General features: G+C 43.9%; 1 protein-coding gene across 2 annotated transcripts; it reads right to left on the bottom strand.

Annotated features, from left to right (window-relative positions):
- Positions 1–12,926: 12,926 nt before the first annotated feature.
- TMEM174 (transmembrane protein 174) lies at positions 12,927–22,306 on the bottom strand. Of its 2 annotated transcripts, none has more exons than XM_059919346.1 (2): positions 21,624–22,306; positions 12,927–13,144 (listed from the first exon to the last, which is right to left on the bottom strand). In XM_059919346.1, exons 1-2 carry the CDS (start codon positions 22,250–22,252, stop codon positions 13,093–13,095), a joined length of 681 nt encoding a protein of 226 aa, XP_059775329.1. In that variant the 5' UTR covers positions 22,253–22,306; the 3' UTR covers positions 12,927–13,092. The 2 variants fall into 2 exon arrangements, with proteins under 2 accessions (XP_059775329.1, XP_059775328.1); XM_059919345.1 differs by lacking the exon at positions 12,927–13,144 and adding an exon at positions 20,552–21,433 and having other exon boundaries at positions 21,624–22,304.
- Positions 22,307–22,676: the final 370 nt, after the last annotated feature.

The following is a 22,676-nucleotide window of genomic DNA, read 5'->3' as shown; positions in this document are numbered from 1 at the left end:
TACTCGTAATTTGTCCATCCCCCCTCCTCCTCTCCCCTTTGGTAACCCTAAGTTTGTTTTTTATATCTGTGAGTCTGTTTCTGTTTTGTATATAGATTCATTTCATTTGTATTATTTTTCAGATTCCACATATAAGTGATACGTTGTAATATTTGTCTTTCTCTGTCTGACTTACTTCACTTAGTATGACAATCTCTAGGTCCATCCATGTTGCTGCAAATGGCAGTATTTCATTCTTTTTTATGGCTGAGTGTGTGTGTGTGTGTGTGTATCCCACATCTTCGTATATATATGCCACATCTGTTGATAGGCATTTGGGTTGCTTCCATGTCTTGGCTATTGTAAACAGTGCTGCATGACATTGGGGTGCATGTGTCTTTTTGAATTAGAGTTTTCATCTTTTCCAGATATATGCCCAGGAGTGGGATTGATATTTTCAGTGTTTCAAGGAACCTCCATACTGTCCTCCATAGTGGCTGCACCAATTTACATTCCCACCAACAGTGTAGGAGGCTGAATTTGATTTTGGAGAAATAGAGGAATGTGACGTTCCTTGAATTTGACGTTGTGGCCTAAACTTCAGGGCTGACGATATGGGAATGTACCCTGTGCAGTCACCCAGAGCCTCACACTTAGAAGAGCCCTGCACTTGGTTTAATGCTCTGCCGTCACCGTCTTGAAACTCTTAATTTCTGAACGAGGAGCCCCACGTTGTCATTTTGCAGTCATGTATGAATTAGTAGCCAGCCGTGCAAAAATACATGCCCGCTGCATCCCCACTTAGCAGAAGTTTCCAAATCTTACAACTTGAGCAGAAATCCTCACTGAAGGCTGGAGCAATTAAAGAGGACTCTAACCACAGGTCAGTCCCACTGCACACCGCATGCGCCATACCCACCTTGTGTTTGTTTGCGCCGTTATATTTCTATAAGCAATGCTCGTTCACCAAAGGGTCGGCTGCACACGTCTAAAACAGAGCTAAATATAAACTTAATATGTATTATTATAAAACTAAATGTGAAAACCGTGGTGGTGCATAGAAAGGGAAGCTGAGATGAAAGTGAAGCTGGCCGGGGTGGGGGGCGCCTTTTTGGGTGGATTTCAATGGAGCAGGGTTGAAAGTGCCAGGGAGGCCTGAATGGTAACACGTGTGTCCCAAGCGTCCCGGCTTGCTCCCAGTGTAAGCGCTCCCCTAGTGCTGACACTTTGGAGTATTTCTCCCTGCAGAGTCCCCTCTTGTTCCTTGGCCTTTAATTTCCACAGATCTTCAGAAGTTACACATCAATGTGGAGTCTTTGTATATATTTGGAACTGAATAATCCGCTGTTGTCAGATCCTGATGTTTATGATGTCTCTGCAGTTGGTTTCCAGGTTCTTGGGGCGTACATGACTTTTTTATGGGGTGAGGACACTTTTTCCCCAAGGTTCTGGAATTCATGCTGCTCCCGCCTGAGGCTTCCAGAAGCCCCTGCAGTTACCTGACTGTATGTAGGTGCTGGACAGAAATGCCCCCAGGGGTGAGAGGTTTGGGGCGATGGGTGTGACCAGGAGCTAGGGGACCGGGCACAGTGTCCCTCTGACACAGACTCCTCTACCTACGTCTCCCCTCACTCACCCTCCCCCACTACAGTCTGCTTGCCCTGTAATTAACATAGACACTGCTTCCTCTGTTTTCTTACAGGTAGCGTTAATCACTCACCAAGTATGTATTCAGGCACACACCAAAGTGCTCAGAGGGGGGAAATGTCGTTAGTGCCTCCAGGCTAGGTTTTATTAAGTGCTTTCTGTGTTCTGGGCACTGCTCTAAGCATCTCTCATGGGTGATTCTGTTTAACGCTCAAAACTACGTAATGACGCAGGCACTCTTATTATCTCCTTTTAACAGATGAGAAAAATGAGACCCTGAGACACCAAAGAAATTGATGCAAGCTAGCAAGTGTTGGAGCCAGAATTCAAAACCCAGATGAGCCCACCAGTACGATCCCACACGTGCTACCGGCCAAGCAGGTAGAAAAAGGAGGCTAATTATAACAACGCCCCCAGAGCAAGGGTGCGAGCTGACACCCACTGAGAAATGTGGGGTGTTTGGGCATGAGTGAGGCCAGAAGGCAGCAGCCTCATTGGAGTGATGGTAACACCAAGCACAAGAGAAGCACTGGCCCCCTTAGACTCCCAGGCAGTGACCTGATAAGGATGTGGCCCCCTGTGGAGGCCAAGCCAGACCAGGGACACAGGTGAGCAGTCAGTGAAGAGGGACCATTCTGAGCACTGCCCACTGCAGGTTACTCAGATTGTCTTCTGGTCCAGTCCACACAAAGGCTCTGGGGCAGCCTCCTCAGGAGAACGTGCTATCACGTGAAAGAAAGAGCAGGCTCAGTGAAAGACCCGGTCCACCGGAAGCTTGAGGGAAACCGAGAGGAGAGCTTCGTTCTGCTTTGTGCCCCAGTGACGGAGTGGGAGGCGGATGGGAAGAGTCTTTGCTCCGGGTAACAGGAACAGCTGTCAGAGCTAAACAGAGGCGTGGTCTCATCCAGTGGAAGAGGGGGAGTATCAGGGTGAACCTCATGAAATTGCCACTGAGGTAGGTCAAAAACAGAAGAATATTGGGGATTTCACTTGTTAATTCTGATTCAGCTCAGCCGCCAGCAGAGCGTCAGCTGTGGCCGAGAGAGGGTATGTTAACACAGTGGATGGGTAAGTGCAGGGAGTGGGGAGAAGCCGGCATGGGGAGGGCAGAGGTCAGAGAAGGCCTGAGATAGTCAAGAGAGCCCTTGAGCCCAGAGAAAGGAGCTTGCTGTGGCCAAAGCATTTCCCTGCGCAGGAGCTGGAGGACAAGACCAGCATCCTATGAATATCGTCCGAATCCTGTTCTGAGCTGACCTGACCTGGGAATGAGCATTACGCCGACACACAGGTAGAGGAGGCCAAGCTGGCCGTGTCAGCTGAGTGTCACCAGTATCCATGGGCTGGGTGACCAGGGGAGGCTTCTTGGAGGAGGTGGACCTTGAGCTAATTTTTCAAGGACGGGTGGGAATTAAAACAGTTGCAGAGAAAAGAAGAAGGTGAGAGCTGGAGAAATCTATTATACAATTCTACAGGTATTTTAAAACAGAGAAAGTCACAAAACGGTATGGATACAATGATTTCTTTTTTGTTAAAAACATGTATGAGTATATACATCTGCATACAGACACTCATATCTATTCATAGAATGATATATGGAAGTATGTTTATTAAAATGTGAACTATGTTGTCATTACTGGGCATGACTTTCTTCTTTGTGCTTATCTGTATTTTCTAATTGTTCTGCAGTAAGCAGGTATTACTTGTAAAACATGTTTTAAAGGGTAAAGAATATAGGCTGCCTGAAGTCCTGTCAGTGTGTAGACGCTCCGTGAGAGGAAGCTGCTACCTGAATGTGAGTTAGAATTCTTCCCAGGTGTTACTGAGGTAGTGAACGCCACAGGATTCCCACAGCTCCTAGGACACCTAACAGAATGGTTTACAAGTGCACACTGTAGGTTTAATTCGATCTCCACATCTTGCTAGTTAGTAAAATGGAATAATGAGAGTACCTACTTCTGAGGCTCTTTTTGAGCACTCAGAGAATGTTACTATTGGCTCCTCTGTCTCTGTCACTCTCTCTTTTATACACACGCACTCTGACTTGGACACTGCTCTCAACCATCCACACGAAGGTCGTGTAGACTGACCAGGGCTTCTCAGGCTTTAATATGCACATAAACAACCTGGGAACCTTGTTAAAATGCAGGTCCTACCTCAGGAGGGCTGAGCTGGAGCCTGAGACTCTAACAAACTCCAGGTGATGTCCCACTGCTGGTCCGTGGACCACACCTTGCGAAGTGAAGGTGAGAATGAGCTCATGTCCTTTGAGGACATCCTGGAACAAAATGTACTTCAGCGTATTCAGGTATTACCTGTCACATGGATTCCCATCTCTCTTGGGCAGTATTACGTCATCCTGTTCCTCAGGAAACAGAAACACCTACTTCTATGTGTAAGACTCTGTGCTGGATTCTGGGACATCAAGGTCTCTGTTGTAAGGCAGGGCCCCTGCCTTAAGGAGCTTATATTCAACTCCTAAACATAAAAATCTAGGCAGCCAATAAAAGAACCTATTCTGGGTGCCAAAGGAGGGCTACAGACAGTGAATGAGAGCGAGACTTCAGGGTCTATTCTAAATTCTGTAGAGAACTTCAGTCCAAATACTTCCTTTGAAATGTTGAGGAGTAACATATGCTCCAGATGCAGGACTGCATTAATAAGTCTTAACTTTTAATGTGAGAGTCACGTCTCTGTGTATAAATATATGCTCCCGGGACTTCCCTGGTGGTGCAGTGGTTAAGAGTCTGCCTGCCCAGGCAGGGGACACGGGTTCGAGCCCTGGTCCGGGAAGATCCCACATGCCACAGAGCAACTAAGCCCGTGCGCCACAACTACTGAGCCTGCGCTCTAGAGCCCGCAAGCCACAACTACTGAGCCCATGTGCCACAACTACTGAAACCCATGCACCTGAAGCCCATTCTCTGCAACAAGAGAAGCCACCACGATAAGAAGCCCGAGCACCACAATGAAGAGTAGCCCCTGCTCGCCGCAACTAGAGAGAGCCCGTGTGCATCAACGAAGACCCAACGCAGCCAAAAATAAAATATAAATAAATAAATTTATTTAAAAAAACAACAACAAAAAATAAATATATGCTCCCATGGGATTTGTGAAGTTGTGGTGTATTGTTTTTGTAGCAGCCAGTCTTCCTCATTCCTCATTAGTGGGGTGACCGGGGGTGGAGATACGGAAGTCATCTGGAACATAAATACACAGGCTTGTGGCCACAACGCTCCATTGTATCCATTGTTTAAGGAACACGTTTGTCTCATTCAGCTGCATTTTGTGGGGCTTTCAGCTCCTGCTTTATTCCATTTGAAAATTATTATTTGCTCTGGAAACAGTGATGTCAAATTGGTGTAGGTGGGGCTTGGGGCCATGAATAAACACGAAATAGTTCAACACAGGGGAAGAGAGTTATTATTAGGTCTAGGAGTTGTCCGTTTGTGCAGGTCACCCCTCCCAAGCCCTGTGTTTTGGGCAGAGCAGTCTGCCAGGCTTGAAGGGGGACGGTGGCTTACTTGGGAGAAAGTGTCATTTTATTTTATTTTTTATTATGTTTTAATTGAAGTATAGTTAATTTACAGTGTTGTGTTAGTTTCTGGTGTACAGCAAAGTGGTTCAGTTATACGTATATACATATACTTTTTCATGTTCTTTTCCATTATAGGTTATTACAAGATATTGAATATAATTCCCTGTGCTATATGGTAGGACCTTGTTGTTTATCTATTTTTTATATTAGTTTGTATCTGCTAGTCCCAAACTCCTAATTCATTCCTCTACCCTTTCCCCTTTGGTAACCCTAAGTTTGTTTTCTATGTCTGTGTGTCTGTTTCTGTTTTGTAAATAAGTTCATTTGTATTATTTTTTAGATTCCACATGTAAGTGATATCATATGGTATTTGTCTTTCTCTGTCTGACTTACTTCACTTAGTATGATCATCTCTAGGTCTGAGAAAGTGTCCATTTTGAATAGCACAATGTCTTAGAATACAGAAGCCCTGCTGAAACAGGACGTGGTCTGCCCACAGAAGCAGTGGGGAAGAAGAGAGAGGGGACCTAATGGGGCACATTGACAATGTGATCAAATGTTAGAATATTTTCTTGAGTGGTTATTTCCCTAGGAAGCAAGAGCTCTTTTTGGAGATCAGGAATTTCTATCAGGTGGGGACACTTTGGAATGGAAACTCCTGGAAAACGGGGCTCCCTGGGGAAGCTTGGAGTTGAGCAGAACTGAAGCTGGCAGGAACTGCCATGGGAAGCCGTGGGGCCCAGACAGACCCTCCAGACCTGGCCCACGGGGAGGAGGGGGGATGTAAACAAGATTGGCCAGCAATATCAGCTCTTTTTTATCAGGTGCTAGTTATGTTCCAGGCATTATATCCTTTGATTCTCCCAATAAACCTTATGACCTGGATAGTAATGTTGCTTCCATTCCCAAAGATGTGGAAATTGAGACTTAGCAGGGCCAAGAACTTGCCAAAGGTCATAAGAGAATAATGGAGAGAGATGAACCTGTCTGACTCCAGAACCGGCTTTACTAAACACCACCCTACGTCCTTAAAGAAAAAGACTGAGCCACAACCTTAGAGGTTGAATGTAATCTGCCAGAAGTGTTTGCTTTCACTAGACCCATGAAACTCACACCATGGTCGGGGCAGAGCACCCATCAAATCAGGGCCCAGGGAGACCTAGAGGGTCACCAGCCTCCATCTGCCGGTTTTCACCTGGTGAAGGCAGTGAAATCGTAGCTCTGGAGCTGTGCCCGGACACCACTGCACCATTCACAGGGCTCCTACCAGGCCTCCAGGCCCATGCTGAGCCTCAGGGCAACATTAAGAGGCCCAGACTACCCCCTGGACAGATAAAGGGGACAGAGGTGGGATAGTTTTGGGGGCGTACTCAGAGTCACTCAGCCTGTAAGGGGCCAAGCCTTTGGCTGCAGAAGTTGGCCCTTGACTGCTGTGCTCTGCTGTGTGCAGACCAGTGGCCTGGCGACTGCAGGTGAGCGTGAGAGCCACCCGAGGACCAGGACTGTGTTCCGGACAGTGTTGGAGGCGCCTTTGACTATTGCCTTTGAAAAGGCTGAGGGCAGACTGAGGCCAGAAGAACCCTCAGCCAGATTTGCAACTGTTTAACCACACATGTTCCAAACAACCTAATCAAAAATGGGCAGAAGACCTAAAAAGACATTTCTCCAAAGAAGACATACAGATGGCCAACAAACACATGAAAGGATGCTCAACACTGCTAATTATTAGAGATGCAAATCAAAACTACAATGAGGTATCACCTCACACCAGTCAGAATGGCCATCATCAAAAAGTCTACAAATAATAAATGCTGGAGAGAGTGTGGAGAAAGGGGAACTGTCCTGCACTGTTGGTGGGAATGTAAATTGGTGCAGCCATTATGGAGGATAGTTTGGAGGTTCCTTAAAAAACTAAAAATAGAGCTACCATATGATTCAGCAACTCCACTCCTGGGCATATATCCGGAAAAGACAAAACTCTAATTTGAAAAGATACATGCACCCCAATGTTCATTGCAGCACTATTTACAGTAGCCAAGACATGGAAGCAACCTGTGTCCATCAACAGGAGAATGATAAATAAGATGTGGTACATATATATAATGGAATATTAGCCATAAAAAAGAATGAAATACTGCCTTTTGCAGCAACATGGATGGACCTAGAGATTATCATACTAAGTGAAGCAAGTCAGACAGAGAAAGACAAATATCATATGATATCACTTATATGTGGACTCTAAAAATATGATACAGATGAACTTATTTACAAAACAGAAACAGACTCACAGACATAGAAAACAAATGTATGGCTACCAAGGGGGAAACTTGGCAGTGGGGGAGGAATAAATTAGGAGCTTGAGATTAACAGATACACACTACTTTATATAAAATAGATAAAAAACAAGATCCTACTGTGTAGCACAGGGAACTATGTTCAATATCTTGTAATAGCCTATAATGGAAAAGAATCTGAAAAAGAATATATATACATAAAACTGAAAAAAAAATGAACCACTTTGCTGTACACCAGAAACTAACACCTAACACAACACTATGAATCAACTGTACTTCAATAAAATAAGTAAATAAATACACATGTTCCATTCTTCTCCAGGGCCGTCATTTCCCTCTCAGCACCCAGAGCCTTCATTCTGACCTGTGGCCTCCCAGCGGGGTTTGCCGCTGCACCATTCACCTGTGCCGTGTTGCACAAGTATCACTGAGTGATTCCCTCGTTCCAAACACTGAGCCTTTGGTGGGGGGCTGGCAGGGCCCTTTGACCTGGAGTCCAGCTTGAGGGTGGAGTTTGGTGAGGATGAGGATACATCATACATGGTGATTTCTCCCTTAAGCTCTATCCTCTAAGTCTGCCCATAGGAATTGAAAACTCAGAGAAGACAAAAAAAAAAAAAAAAAAAAAAAAAATTCCCAGCAGAAACCGTAAATGGAAAACTGACCATCCGGTTCTAATGGCATCTGGATCTGACAGAGAAAGGGGCTCAGACCCCACAAAGTAGGGCAGGGTCTTTACAAGGTGTGCAGCCCGGTAAGGATGGTGGGTATGGAAACAGTGCTTTGCAAACTCTGAAGTGACACTTGAGTGTGGGTTGCTGTTTTAATGACATAAAATACATGTCTTAGAAAATATCCAAGAAATGTAGCTCAGGAACTGGGGCAAATTAAAAGTGAAATTTGCAATCATATAAGCCATTCAGGGACCCCAAATCATACAGTGCCTTAATTTTTCACCCTCGTCACAGGTTGCTGGTTTGAGGTCCAATTTCTAGATTCCCTTTTGAGTTCTTTCTTTCCAGAAGGCATACTCATCTCCCTACTGTCCTCTGCCACCTCTCTTCTTCTCCACCCCCACCCAGGGCTGTGACATATGTCTGTGCAGTTTGTCCCCAGCACAGCTGCAGCGGGGGCCATTCACATCAAAGTCTACATGAGTCAGACCATTGATTCTTTTTTTTTTTTTATAACATTTTTATTGGAGTATAATTGCTTCACAATGGTGTGTTAGTTTCTGCTGTATAACAAAGTGAATCAGCTATACATATATCCCCATATCTCCTCCCTCTTGCGTCTCCCTATCCCACACCTTTAGATGGTCACAAAGCACTGAGCTGATCTCTCTGTGCTATGTGGCTGCTTCCCACTAACTATCTATTTTACATTTGGTAGTGTATATATGTCCACATATACACTACCACTCTCTCACTTTGTCCCAGCTTACCCTTCCCCTCCCCGTGTCCTCAAGTCCATTCTCTAGTATGTCTGCATCTTTATTCCCGTCTTGCCCCTAGGTTCTTCATGATCTTTTTTTTTTTTTTTTAGATTCCATATATATGTGTTAGCACACGGTATTTGTTTTTCTCTTTCTGACTTCACTCTGTATGACAGATTCTAGGTCCATCCATCTCACTACAAATAACTCAATTTCATTTCTTTTTATGGCTGAGTAATATTCCATTGTATATATGTGCCACACCTTCTTTATCCATTCACCTGTCGATGGACACTTAGGTTGCTTCCATGTCCTGGCTATTGTAAATAAAGCTGCAATGAACATTGTGGTACATGACTCTTCTTGAATTATGGTTTTCTCAGGGTATATGCCCAGTAGTGGGATTGCTGGGTCATATGGTAGTTCTATTTTTAGTTTTGTAAGGAACCTCCATACCGTTCTCCATAGTGGCTGTATCAATTTACATTCCCACCAACAGTGCAAGAGGGTTCCCTTTTCTCCACACCCTCTCCAGCATTTATTGCTTGTAGATTTTTTTGATGATGGCCATTCTGACTGGTGTGAGGTGATACCTCATTGTAGTTTTGATTTGCATTTCTCTAATGATTAGTGATGTTGAGCATCCTTTCATGTGTTTGTTGGCAATCTGTATATGTTCTTTGGAGAAATGTCTATTTAGGTCTTCTGCCCATTTTTGGATTGGATTGGATTGTTTGTTTTTTTTGATATTGAGCTGCATGAGCTGCTTGTCAATTTTGGAGGTTAATCCTTTGTCAGTTGCTTCATTTGCAAATATTTTCTCCCATTCTGAGGGTAGACCATTGATTCTTAAACCCGGTTGCACACTGGAATCACTTGGGGGACTTTAAAAATTATTTATGTCTTGGTCACTCCTCTGGAGAGTCTGATTTAATTGGTTTGAAGTACAGTCTGGGCACTGGGATTTTTTAAGCTTCTCAAGTAATTCTAATATGCAACCATGTTTGAGAACCACTGAATTAGACTATGCTGAGAATGGCATCCCCTGGGGATGTGGGGTATACAACCTGCTAGCCCTTCAGCTTGGCCCTGCTCACCCCCATATGTGATCTTCAGTGACCTGAACTCGCTAGTGGGAGAGATCACAGACTAAATACGCACTTTTTTGAGTCATGTTTTCCCTAGGGCTGGGATTGAGGTTAAGGAGAGCGTAGGTACTGATCTCTGAGTCTTTGAAGGCTCTCTTACACTTCCTGCATCCTTCTGAGGGATGAGGGAGAGGCAGGGGTCTAATTCCACTGAACACTGGGAATTTTTCAAGCCTGGTTTTGGAGGCTACCCAACTCCGGTGCTCTGCCCAGGGTGAGCATGCTGTTTTGATCGCCTGGCTGAGAGAGTGATTTAGGCCCTCGGAAGAATCTGGCTTATTTCCCCTGGTACCTAGGTCATTCCGTGATTATAAATCAGCCACTGTTAGCAGCTGCATTTCCCTCTCCCAGGCCGCGAGGGAACTGTGCAGTTTTTACTGAATTAGCAACTTAATTGCAATAAATATAGCTCTAATGCCCCGAAGAAGTTATGGCAGCTCCCAAAGGCGTCTGGCTTCCCACACTCCCCCTACCCCAACCTCCTCTCCAAACTCAGGGAGCAAGTTAATCTCTGAGCAGTTTGAACTTACTAAATCACAGCTTCTGGAATGAAATCACATTGTTTTGCATAGGTCAATATCATCAGATCCTGCCATCTGAATTTAATGTCACCGTTTCCTATAACAACTAACATCCTTCAAATGGGAGGAAGAGGCAGACCAAAAATCCCACAAAAATCCAGAGAAATGAGACAAGTATGTGATGCAAGCATCTCCGTGGATTCACAGTTCGGTCAAAAGCTCGCCTGTTTTACAGCCTAGATGCTCTGTAACTCACTGATGCTCCCCCACCACGAGTGCATCTGTCATTCTAAAATTACAAGTGGAACTTCGTTGGCTGAAACCTTGCGTCTGGCGTGTGTATTTATACTTGGCATTTCAGAGTTAATATTTTTGGTGCAGCAGAGGGATTTAAAACAAACATTTTCTGAAAAGTTCCTAATTCTTGAGCAGATATTTGAATCTGACTAAAGTGAACGAGAGAGAGAGAACCAAGTATGAAAGAGGCTGCTAGTGGCTTACCCAGTATCTGTTCTATTTTTTTTTATATAGTCTACAGTACGTACTCCAATTTCATCCTTTCTTCCAATGGTGTCCTTTTTTTTTTTTTTTCCTACTCTTTTCCCTTTGTAATTTAACAACAGTAATTTTTAAAAATTTACATTTCCCAGATGTCTTTGCAGCTTGGTATGGCCACAGGATGAAATTCTGGTCAAAGAGGTAGAAGTGGAAGTATGACATAGAACTTCCAGAAAGGATTTCTTGAAAGCAATCAAATCAGATGTGAGGTGTGTCCTTTTTTTCTTTTCTTTTTCTCCTACCTTCTAGAATGTAGACAATGCTGGAGCTTCAGTAGCCATCATGGACCATGAGATGACTTTGAGGAGGAAAGCCAGGTGCTGAATGAGGATGGGGGAAAAAGAGGCCACTGATGACAGAGGGATCAACCTTGTACTGATACTATCTACCTCAGGATTTTTTATATGTGAGAGGGAAATAAACTTTTCTTGTTTAAGTTAAGATTATTTGGGGTTTTTATTTATACAAAAACAAATCTAATCCTAAATGATAGATGAGGATAGGGTAAAATTAATAGAAAAGTCATTTCTTATAGTATGTCAGCACATTTTTGCCCATGTTAGTCCATCTGCGTGAGTGAGCAGCATGACTTGAGGACATGGACATAACTATTTCTTGTGCTCAGCAAGGTTAAGCCACATGCCTAAAGTCACCCAGCTAATAAGCGGCAGAGGCAGTATTCTAACTCAGCCTATGCGTTTACTTAAAACTGCCGTCCCTGTTAGTGGAACATGAGTCAATAACTACAGCTCTGTAGAATGTGCAGTTTTTAATCAACAATATTATTATGTTTAATCCTTAGCAGGCTGTGCAATGGTCAGGTCCGGCCTGAATCCATTCCGCACCCAAGGAGCTTGGGAGAGATTTGCTTACCCCAAAGATATTCCCCTCCTGGAATCTACTGGACTTTGTGAGTAAGGCTTCTGTGTGTCTCTCCTTTATCCAGCCCCAACCTGTGATGCCCCACATAAATGGTAATAGATTCTGTATAACAGGAGAGAAGGGACTGTTGAGGGTCCATAGAAAGTTGCCTTTGCTTAGAGGATTTAAGTTACAGGTCGTTCCATGGACAAGGTTTGATGGCCTCCTACAACTAGACTTTCAAATACAGGCAGTTACTTACAATATTGACAATGTAGCGTGAGAGAGCCCTCAACAACTGACTTGGCTAATTGGGGACATGAGATGTGTTAACCCATCAAAATTAAGGAGAGGGAAGTCTTTTTGTTTATTTGGGCCATTCTGGTTCAGTGAGTGTAGTGACAATGAAATTTATTCAAGAGAACTTTAAGTCACGCCCTGGAAATACCAATTAAGTGACAAGCTGTCTGCTTTTCTCTCCAAACCCAGAATAGTCTGTTATCCTAGTGTAGGGCCTGCAGCAGAGCTGTGAGGGCAGTGCTAGGTCCTGGAGTGAGGCGATTTCCTCCATGGACCACAAGGGCTCTGAGCGCACGTGTACCCAGTGCCTGCTTCACTGCCTGCCAATAAGATGGTCTTCCTAAACGTTTGTTGCTCAAAGAGTTGAATGAACTTCTTTTTTTTTTTTAACATCTTTATTGGAGTATCATTGCTTTACAATGTGAATGAATTTCTGAGTGCCTATAATACTAACCCTGAATAATGCTTTTTCAACATCACACCTTAAGACAGTGGTTGACATGGGAATAAAACCCAATCTTAGAAATGCCTATGAAATAATTATATAATCCGCATAAAATGGGTCCTTTGTAGCTGGTCTTGGCACATTGCCACACTTAAAAGGAGCAGAATTAGGTTCCACTATGTGGAATAGACAAACCAAAATAATAGTGACTTAAACAAGATTTCAAAGTTTATTTCTCTCTCTCAAAAAGTTCTCTTAAAAGAACTCTGACGTAGATAGTCAGGCAGCATCATAGTCATTGGGGACCCAGCCTTCTTCTATCTTTCTGTTCCATCTTTGTAACAAGTAGCCTCCATCCTCAAGGTCACCTCATGGTTCAAGGTAGCTGCTGAAGCTTCTGTGATCACATATAAGTCGTAGTCTTCAGGGAAGAAAAACAGAATGAGGAAAAAGAGAAAGTCAGAAAAGGAATTCCCTCAGCTATCTGTTTTCTAAGCAGTCTTTGAGGAAGCCCCTTCCAAAAACGTCTCCTTACATCCAGTTAGCCAGAACTTAGCCATATGGCCAAACTTAGCTGCAAAGGAGGCTGGGAAGTATAGTCTTTTGCTGGGCATGTTGCCACCTCTCCCTCTCCCCCCAGTAACATACGCCAGCAGTTCTCAACATTTTTGATCTTGAAAACCTTTTATACCTGTAAAATTTACTGAGGAACCCAAAGAACTTTTGTTTATGGACTATCTATTAGTATTTACCATTTACTATACTAGAAATTAAAGCCAAAAGAGGATAAAATATTTGTTTATTCATTTAAAAATTATAATGCACATATCAAATCATCACATTGTACACTTTAAATATCTTACAATTTTTTGTCAGTTATACCTCAATAAAACTGGAAAAAAATTAAAACAGCTCCAGGGCCTTCAAAAATATTAAAACATGAAAATTGCAATTATAAACCCTTTCTGTATTAAATAGCATATTTTTCCAAAGCAAAAAAAAAAAAATGAGAAGTGATATTGTTTTCCATTTTTGCAAATTTGTTTATTATCTTACTTAACAGAAGACAGCCAGACTCATATCTCATATCTGCTTCTGCTTTGAATCTGTTGCCATATGTTGTTTTGGTTGAACACTATGAAGAGAATCTGGTCTCACACAGATGTGTAGTTGGAAAATACAGAAGTATTTTAAAAGTTTTTCAGGTAATTATGGATATTCTTGGATACCAGACCAAAACCCAGGTGGTAATTTCTGAAAGGCTAGTTGCAATGTGGAATCTGAAATTGTATCAATGAACATTTTGTACTCTGTTACATTAAAATCCATTGGTCTATCTTGTACACTGAGTTCATTTTTCCCACACGTGATTTTGTAATATCACGTAGTGGTCATGTGGAAAATATTCGTTCACTGAGTTGTACTGACCTTTCAAATGCTGACACATTTCATTATATAAATTTTTAGAAATTACATTTTAAAATATCAATACCGATCTCAAAAGAAAAGTCCACTTTTGGAGAAGTTGTCAAGCTCACGATGACAAATAGAAGTTTTCAAAAATTCTAATTTTCACTTGAAAGGTTGAATGTTATCATTGGCAACAAATACTGTCAGTTATTTCCCTTGAAGTGACAGGCTCACTTTGTTCAGTTTTGAGAACGTCTGCCAAATGCACGAGTGAATAACTATGGTGCCTCCTGCCACAGGCCTTCAAGGACCACAGGGTAGGCTGGGAAGTCAGTTGGGATGTCACTTGAGCACAGGGACCAGAAAGGTGACCCCCAAGGATGAGCCCCCCCGCCATGGCCTCCAAGGGGCTCTAATGAGGCACAGACACACTCTAGCCTAAAACTGTCCTCTTTGAGCTTTGTAGACAGCACACAAAGAGATCTATTTGCCTTCTGAAAAATTCCAAGCATGTTTGTGTTGCTCCTGTTCAGGCTGTTGAGGGATCAGGGCGTCCTTCCTGGATGAGGTGGGATCAGACCAGCCCCACAGGCCCCGGGGGAGGAGCCCCTGACCAATTCCAGGAGAGAAAGGGGCAGGGGGTGCTGCTGTAGCCACGATTCCCTCTCACACCCACTTGGGGTGGGGAGGGAGGGGAAGTGTGCAAAGTTAATCCCTGGAGCTCCTTCTGATGAGGAATCAGTTTACTTAGGTTGCTCTGTTTCACCTCTGAAGGTACAATGGTGGTGGCTCTTTGGTAAGTGAATGGCTGTCTGCTGTGAACAGTTTTTCAAGTGTGAAGGAGGAACCTGGGTTGAGACAAATCATCAAAGGAAGAACCCTGTGGAATCAGATTCATGACTCTGTGTGCTGCCGTTACACTGATGTTGGTCAGTGTTTTACCCCATGGGCAGAGGACTTTAGCAACAACATATATGTGTGAAAATTCTTCCACATACACAGTGAAAGCTGTGTTCTCTCCCCCAGGGACTTTGTGTGTGTGTGTCTATATAGAAGTGTTACTCATATTACATTGCATTGTGTCCACATAGATGTATGTATACATACCACGTTTGTTTCTATGTGTCTTGTGTGTGTTTACCTGTTACATGTATAAGCAGCAGTGGCAATGAAAATCATTTACCCTTGGACTCAAGAAGATGAGGTTAACATTAAAAGCACATGGAGAGAGATCATTTCCTTTTCTTCTTGTATTCTAAAAATAATTTTATGAACAGGCAATATTATGAACATGGTAAAAAAATTTATTAATTAGCATGAATTAAAGTGAAAAATAAGTCTCCCATCCTCTGCCCCAGACATGATTATTACCAGTTTTTATGTCTTCTTCAAGAGATATTCTATATATTTAAAAAAGAGTACGCACACACATACCCCTTTTTAAAAAAAAATGTGTTCTTTTATACTAATGGAAGGTTAAAACAGGAAAATCACATAGCTTCATTTCCAGCCCCTTGTGTGTAAGCACAGACTCCAGCACACATATTTGTGTCTATGATTTACACATGTGTAGGTTTTGTGCTGGGGGAAAAATTCTTTGTTATAAGAAAACTTCTGGAACCTAGAAAACTGACTTCCTTCCCAGTTCATCTGGTTATTAATCTTCCTAAAAGCGCAAGACAAATAAAATCCCCATATCTGAGACCTTTGTGGTATCCCAGAGGCAGGTGAGAATCATTCCCATGGAATTGTCTTCACTTTCTGATTTGTCATCAGTTCTTAGGAGCAATCCAGTAAGGGTTTATTTAGTACAGCTCTCTGTTGATTTTATAACCAATTGCTGACTGCTTGGGACATAAAACTCTTGATGATTTACAAGTAGTGAGTGGGAAAGAAATCCATAAATCACATTCAATAATAAGAAGGTGTAGGTGAACACGCACACACACACACACACACACACACACACACACACCTTCAAAGGAAGAGTTGTAGGCATGACCAGAAAATATATTCGTTTTTAATTTGAAAATTGAGAACTCATTGGTAAGAGGCCCACAGTCAATAACCTTAGAGAGTTTAATAGTACCAGGTGGTATTTTAATGTAGAGCAAGAGGTTTTATTTCTTAGAGGGAAGACGTTGGTTCCCACTTTTGAAATGTTCAAAGGATTTTTTATGGTCTCTGGAGTAAAAAACTTTTTTTTTTTTTCCGAAGAAGTTTCACCAACCAAGCCAGAAATACTGATGGTTATCAGTTTTCTGATATTATTGAAACTCTTGAAACTATTATGCAACAAATATTTCTCAAACACTCAAAGATTTTTTTCATGTAAATTTTTTTCTAGGACTGTGCTTAGAAAAATCTCTAATAATATGCTAAAAGTAGAAAAAAATAAGTTTCTAACTCCAGGAGACTCCTTGAGTTTCAGGGAACTGTCAGGGAAATATAAAGTAAAAAACCTTGAAAAACATTTTTGTTTGGAAAGTGAAATTTAATAAATATGATTCTGCTACCATGAATAGTTTGCCAACTCTCTGCCTCCAAAATATAGTATAATATAGACAGAAATTAAAGATCCATTTAGCCAAAAGCCAATCTCATTTGGATCCTGATTTCAAACAAAACAAAGAGGTAAAAAATTAAACAGAATAGAGAAAACTGAAGACGTTGAATAATGACTAAATATTTGAAGACATTAAGGAATTATTATAAATTTTTTGGGTGTAATAATGGTGTTGTATTTTTTTGGAGTTTTTATCTTTTAAAGATACACAATGAAATGTTTTAGGATGAAATCATTTGATGGTTTGGATTTGCTTTTTAAAAATCCAGTTGGGGGATTGTGGGTGGGAGGATAAACGAAGTAAGATTGGCTGTGAGTTGAGGGTGGGTAATGGTTACATAGGGTTTCATATACTATCCTCTCTAATCTTGTACTTGTTTGAAATTTTACATAATGAGAAAAAAAAAAAGAGCTAAGTTGAACTAGAGTGGTTGTTATCTATTTGAAAAGTTCTTCGTTTATTCATTTCGCATTTGTTATTCACCAGGAACCGAGCATCTGTAGAGGGCTTTGCGCGAGGCCCTTGGTGACCGTCCAGGGGTGTGAGCGGCGTCTGCAGACAGTGCCTGCTTGTGACAGGCGGGGACCCTACTGAGAACTAGGCTGGCCGCCCCCTTCTCTCGGTTGGTAAGAAGGTGTCTATCCCACGACCACTGTGAGGCACTCTGTTTGGGGGAGAAACACCAGCCCCCTGGGGGTGTGGACCTTCAGCTCTGCCCCACTCCACTGACCGGATAGTAAACAAGGCCAACGCCAAACCCCAGAGGGCTGAAGCTGAAAACAGCCACCCAAGGCCAGCTCATCACAAACAAGCGGTTTATTTTTATACTGTACACCCCGCCCCCCAAAAAAGTGGGGGGGAGCACTTAAAGGGCTGTTTTGGAGCAGAGCCACTTGCTGCATTTGAAACTTAGACCCATGCCTGGTTCAGTGGAGCGAAAGGGAAAACGATTGCCATCCCTGCAGGATACCTACCTCCCAGGGCCCTGCAGAGGGCGTGGCGAGACCCACACTGCACGAGAGATCAGCCCGAGAGGAGAAAGAAGTCTAAGAGCTTTGTGAAAGTTTCTTCCCTTTGGTGCCTGGGCCTCATTACCCGGGCTTGGAGGGTCCGCTCCTGTCCTATCAATGTTGCCAGCTGTCATCAGTGCCTCCAGACCAGAGGCCCAACCCAAACTGGCTCCCGAGAGATGTTAACATTTAGTTCTTAAGACACCCGTCCCCTTTGATTAACAAGACCTTTTGGCTTTGTTCTGAATGATGTGTAGATTGCCAGAGCATGCCCAGCCATGGCACCCCCGTGAAGACTGAGGGTAGAGGAGAGGGATGTCTCCTGGTGCTCCGGTCACTGACATCTGGACCTTACCAGCAAGGTCAGTATCACACCCTGTGTGCCTCTGGGTCTTGCCCTAACCAGGAAGTGTTCAGAATCAGATCACAGCTCCCTCTTCATTAAAACTCTTCAATGACTTCCCAATTGCTCTGCAGACACATACTAAGATATTTAACAAGGCTGACGGTGGCCCATGGGTTCTGGCCTGGACACTGGACCTTTCAGCATGTGCCTAAAGCTAGGGCCACATTCCACACCAGGAATCTCAGGGTGGATGGCACAGCTGGGACCAGACAGACCCCAATTCACTCTCCCCAGATCACAGCCCTCCATTCAGCCCTGATAAGATACTGAGAGAGAGAATGAGAAAAGGCAAATATCCAGACAACAAACCTGAAACTCTGCCAGAAGTGTGTCCCCGCTGGTCAAAGAGACCAGCGAAGACCTGGCGTCAGAGTCCAGGGGCCAGTTGGTGGGCTTCCCATTATGTTGGCCCCTGCAACCCCAAAAGGAAAACAGAAAGAGAGCATGGTGGGGTTGCTTCGAAGCCAGAGAGCTGGTGGATATAATTTCCCAGGTGCTGGAAGGCAGCTCTGTTTGAGGGCTGTAGCGGCAGCAAAATCGAAAGGTTTACACAGCCACTCCTCCTCCTCCTCTTTGTCTAGTGTCAGCTACTGTTCCTTTAGCTCCGGCCTCAGAGGTCCAGGGAGTCCGATGTCATGGCTGTCCATGTAACGGTGCTCCCGGGGTTATACAGGGCAGTGGTCCTGACTTCACTTTCCCAAGTCAGCTCTGGTGACCCTCCCGACTAGTCCAAATCCCTCTTACGGCTCCAGGACCCCTCTTGGGTGTCAGGGAATAAGTGATCCGTAGCTGCTTTTCTATGGGTTCGTTTTTTCAATGTTATATCCCCACTTGATGGCCCGGGTCCTGACACAGAGGATGTGCTCAATAAATAAGTGCTGAATTCCTATTTTCTGAGCCCCACCTCCCACCTTGAGCTGTCAGCTCTGGTGCACTGTCTCCAGAAGCATAAATTACCTCTGTGTTAGCACTTTGCCTTGGAACAGGGACAGCTGGTGCTGAATGATGGCAGCCTAGAGCTAAAAAGCCCCCAAGGCCACTTCCCTGCACATCGGACTCCAGGCATCACTGAGACAAAGTGGCTGTCCCACCGGCCCACCTTCCACACATGGATGTCCTTTCTTAACATCTCTTTCCCTTTTGAACTACCCTTGATGCTCATTGGAACCCAAATCCAGGAATATAAAGTTATGCGGTGGGCGAGGATGAGGAGGGAGAGGGATGAGGGAGGCAGGTGTGTAGGCATTGCCGGTGGGCATGCCACTGGTGGTGCTCAACTATGTCCCTGTCACCTAACGTCCTCCCTGAACTGATGGCCCTCAGCCAGGAGTCCAGTATTTCATGAATATGCTGAGCAAAAAGCTATTTTCTGTTAACTGAATCATATTTTTCCATCACCTGCTATCACTGAACATGAAAATGAATTCTCATACAAAGAGATTTCGTCCCTAGTGAGAGAGTGGAATGGACATTTATACACTACCAAATGTAAAATAGATAACTAGTGAGAAGCAGCCGCATAGCACAGGGAGATCAGCTCGGTGCTTTGTGACCACCTGGAGGGGTGGGATAGGGAGGGTGGGAGGGAGACGCAAGAGGGTGGAGATATGGGGATGTATGTATATGTATAGCTGATTCACTTTGTTATAAAGCAGAAACTAACACACCATTGTAAAGCAATTTTACTCCAATAAAGATGTTAAAAAAAATAAAGTACAATATAGATACAAAAAAAAAAGTAGCAATGACTATTAAAGGAGAGTGTGTTACAGTATTGTAAGTCAACTACACTCCAATATAAAATAAAAATTAAATTAAAAAAAAGAGATTTCATCCCTAAGATATAATACAAATCACAATAATAATATACCAAGCTTATGTTAATCATATCCTTGGAAAACTAGATACTTCTGATAAAGATTAGTAAAAATCACTCAATATACAAACACAGTACCAAAACTCTAAAGGATTGCTAAATCCTGGTCTTCCTTTGGGATGAGCCACCCACCCTTACCTTGAGTGGCCTACCTTTGTAGCCTATGGAAAATACTTTCTTTTAAACTCTGATGGTTTTATCTGTCTCTTCTAAAGCCTGTGAATCTGTTCTGGTTGTTAATTACACAGTCCAGATTCTGGGAGATTAAGGGCACCAAAGTTTTTTTATAAAGAAGGTGAGCTTATCTTGACCATAAAGATTGTTTCCATGACATGATTTTCCAGGTGTTGACACAGCAGCTCTATTCTGTCTAATTTAACAGATCTCATCTACGTGTAGGGAGGTGCTCGTGTTCTGTTGGCCACTGGGTCCAGCACAAATCCCATGTTGGGGTGGGCACCTCAAGCTTCAGCCTTGAGAGAGAGAACATCGACAGCTGAGAGCCGCTGTGATGTGTCTCTCTGTGGTAACTTAAGGATTTATTGACATCATCGTCCTATTATTTTTTTTTATTAATTTTTATTGGAGTATGGTTGCTTTACAATGTTGTGTTAGCCTCCACTGCACAACAAAATGAATCAGCCATACACATACAGATATCCCCTTGCTTTTGGACTTCCCTCCCATTTAGGTTACCACAGTGCATTAGGTAGGGTTCCCTGTGCTATACAGTATGTTCCCAACAGTTGTCTATTTTATTAGCCAGCTATCTAATACTGTTCTAACAGAAGACATTATTTTATTCCATTTAATTCATTTATTTTTGCAGCCTTTAAGATGCCAGAGTCCTCAAGGGACACCAGATGGCAACCGAGTTCTTATACATATGAAGATCCCCAGCTGAGAACAGGAACTGGGAAATCTCCATTTGAGCCCGTTTTCTATTCCCTGCTTCCTTCCCCTACCCCCATTCTCACTACTGTGGAAACTCCCGAAGTCACAGCAGTAGTGATTTTTCCCTTGGCTACTGGAGCTCAAATTAAGACACCAGTGCGTTCCAGTGGGAAAGGGGTGGGTGGTGAATAAACAGGTGAAATTCCTGATCCTGAACCATATCCAGGGGATTTCTAGCTCGACCGGAAGGGCATATCCCCACCCTAGACTAATTTTTAACAGTCAGAGAGAGTCTACCTCCCACTTCCCCCTTCCCCGCCTCGAATGGTATCTGTCAGGCTTCCTGGGCTGCTCTGTTGTCTAACTTCTGAAGGTCACAGCATAGAACACTTCGGTTGTCAGCAAAAAAACTAAAACTGTGTGCCCTCAGCCGCATAGTCTCTAGCGAGGGAGGGAGCATATTTCCTCATAGGGGGGAGGAGAGAAGCAGGCAGAGTCCTCATCTCCCAGCTGTGTCTCTTCTAGCTGCTCAGCATCAGGGCTGGTCCTGAAACGGGAGCAGAAAGCACAAGATGCATTACAGCCCACAGCACCACTCTCAGAACCAATGCCACCATCCTGGCAACGGGCCACACGGAGATCTGCAGTCTCCCACCGCCTTCCTTACAGACCAAACGCAGCCATAGACTGTGACTGCCACAGCTGGAAGGGGAGCATCCCCAAGGCACACATCCTACCTGTCATTTCCACCGCCCACGAAGGAAGGGTAGTCCTGGTCATCAACAAAGGCAGCATTCTCTGGAGGGTAGATGGTGTAGTACTGAGGAGGGCTTGGCATGGTGGCCACCATCCCTCCAGATGGTATGAGGCCACACGGGTTCACCACTGGCTGCAGGTAGGTGGTGTTCATCCCCATGGGCTCTTGAGAGCCATAAGGAGGAGGGATATACTGCACCACGGTGGCCCCATGGAAGGTGATGGGTTGGTTGATACCAGTGAAAACAAACGATTGTCCTCCTGCCAACTGCTCTGAGTCCAGGAGCCTCTCCTCACTTTCTTTGCACAATTGGCAAGAGAACATTTTGAACTTGCAGACGGCAATCAGGATGAATGTCACCCCCACTGACAGCAGGATGGGCCCAAGGAGCTGGGTCCATTCAAAGTGGGAGACTCCTTGGTGTTTGATCCAGCCCATGATGGTGAATGTGATCCCCACCAGTCCCAGGAAGATGCCTGAGAAGAGCAAGGTGGCCCCCGCCTTGTCGTCATCCGACACCTGGATGTCAGCAGTACTGGGTGTGTAAGGAGTGACCGAAAACACGTTGAGAGGGAAATCTTCCATGCGGCCACGGCCCTGCTCCATCATCCTTACACTTCTTCACGGGGAAAGAGGTTGTGAGAGCTCCTGAGAGCAGAGCAAAGGGATCCCAGGTTCAGATTAGTTATGGAAGAACTTTGGGCTTCTGTGGTTAACAGAGTAGAACATGCAGAGCCCTGAACTTTGTTTAGAAGAATAAAGGTCTGAGAAATGAAGCTTGAATCTTTCTCATATATTGTCAACAATTGGAGGCCTCTGATTTGCAATTCAGTGACAAGCTCTCTCTCTCTTCCCATTCATTCACTCATTCAGAAAGTCTTTACTGAGCCCATCTTATGTGCCAGGCAGTACTTTTTTAGATGTGTTAGGTGCTGCTCCAAGGCTCTGTTTGCATCCTACTCAAACCAAGATTGTAGAAATAGCAGAGGACCCCCCCCGCCAAGGGCCTCTGGTTGTGCAGGGGCCCTTGATG

This window comes from Balaenoptera ricei, chromosome 3, assembly GCF_028023285.1.
Source record: "Balaenoptera ricei isolate mBalRic1 chromosome 3, mBalRic1.hap2, whole genome shotgun sequence".
In the NCBI taxonomy this organism is placed as follows: Eukaryota; Metazoa; Chordata; class Mammalia; order Artiodactyla; family Balaenopteridae; genus Balaenoptera; species Balaenoptera ricei.
Note: the sequence above shows the minus strand (reverse complement) of the source record. Positions and strands in the feature narration are given on the sequence as shown.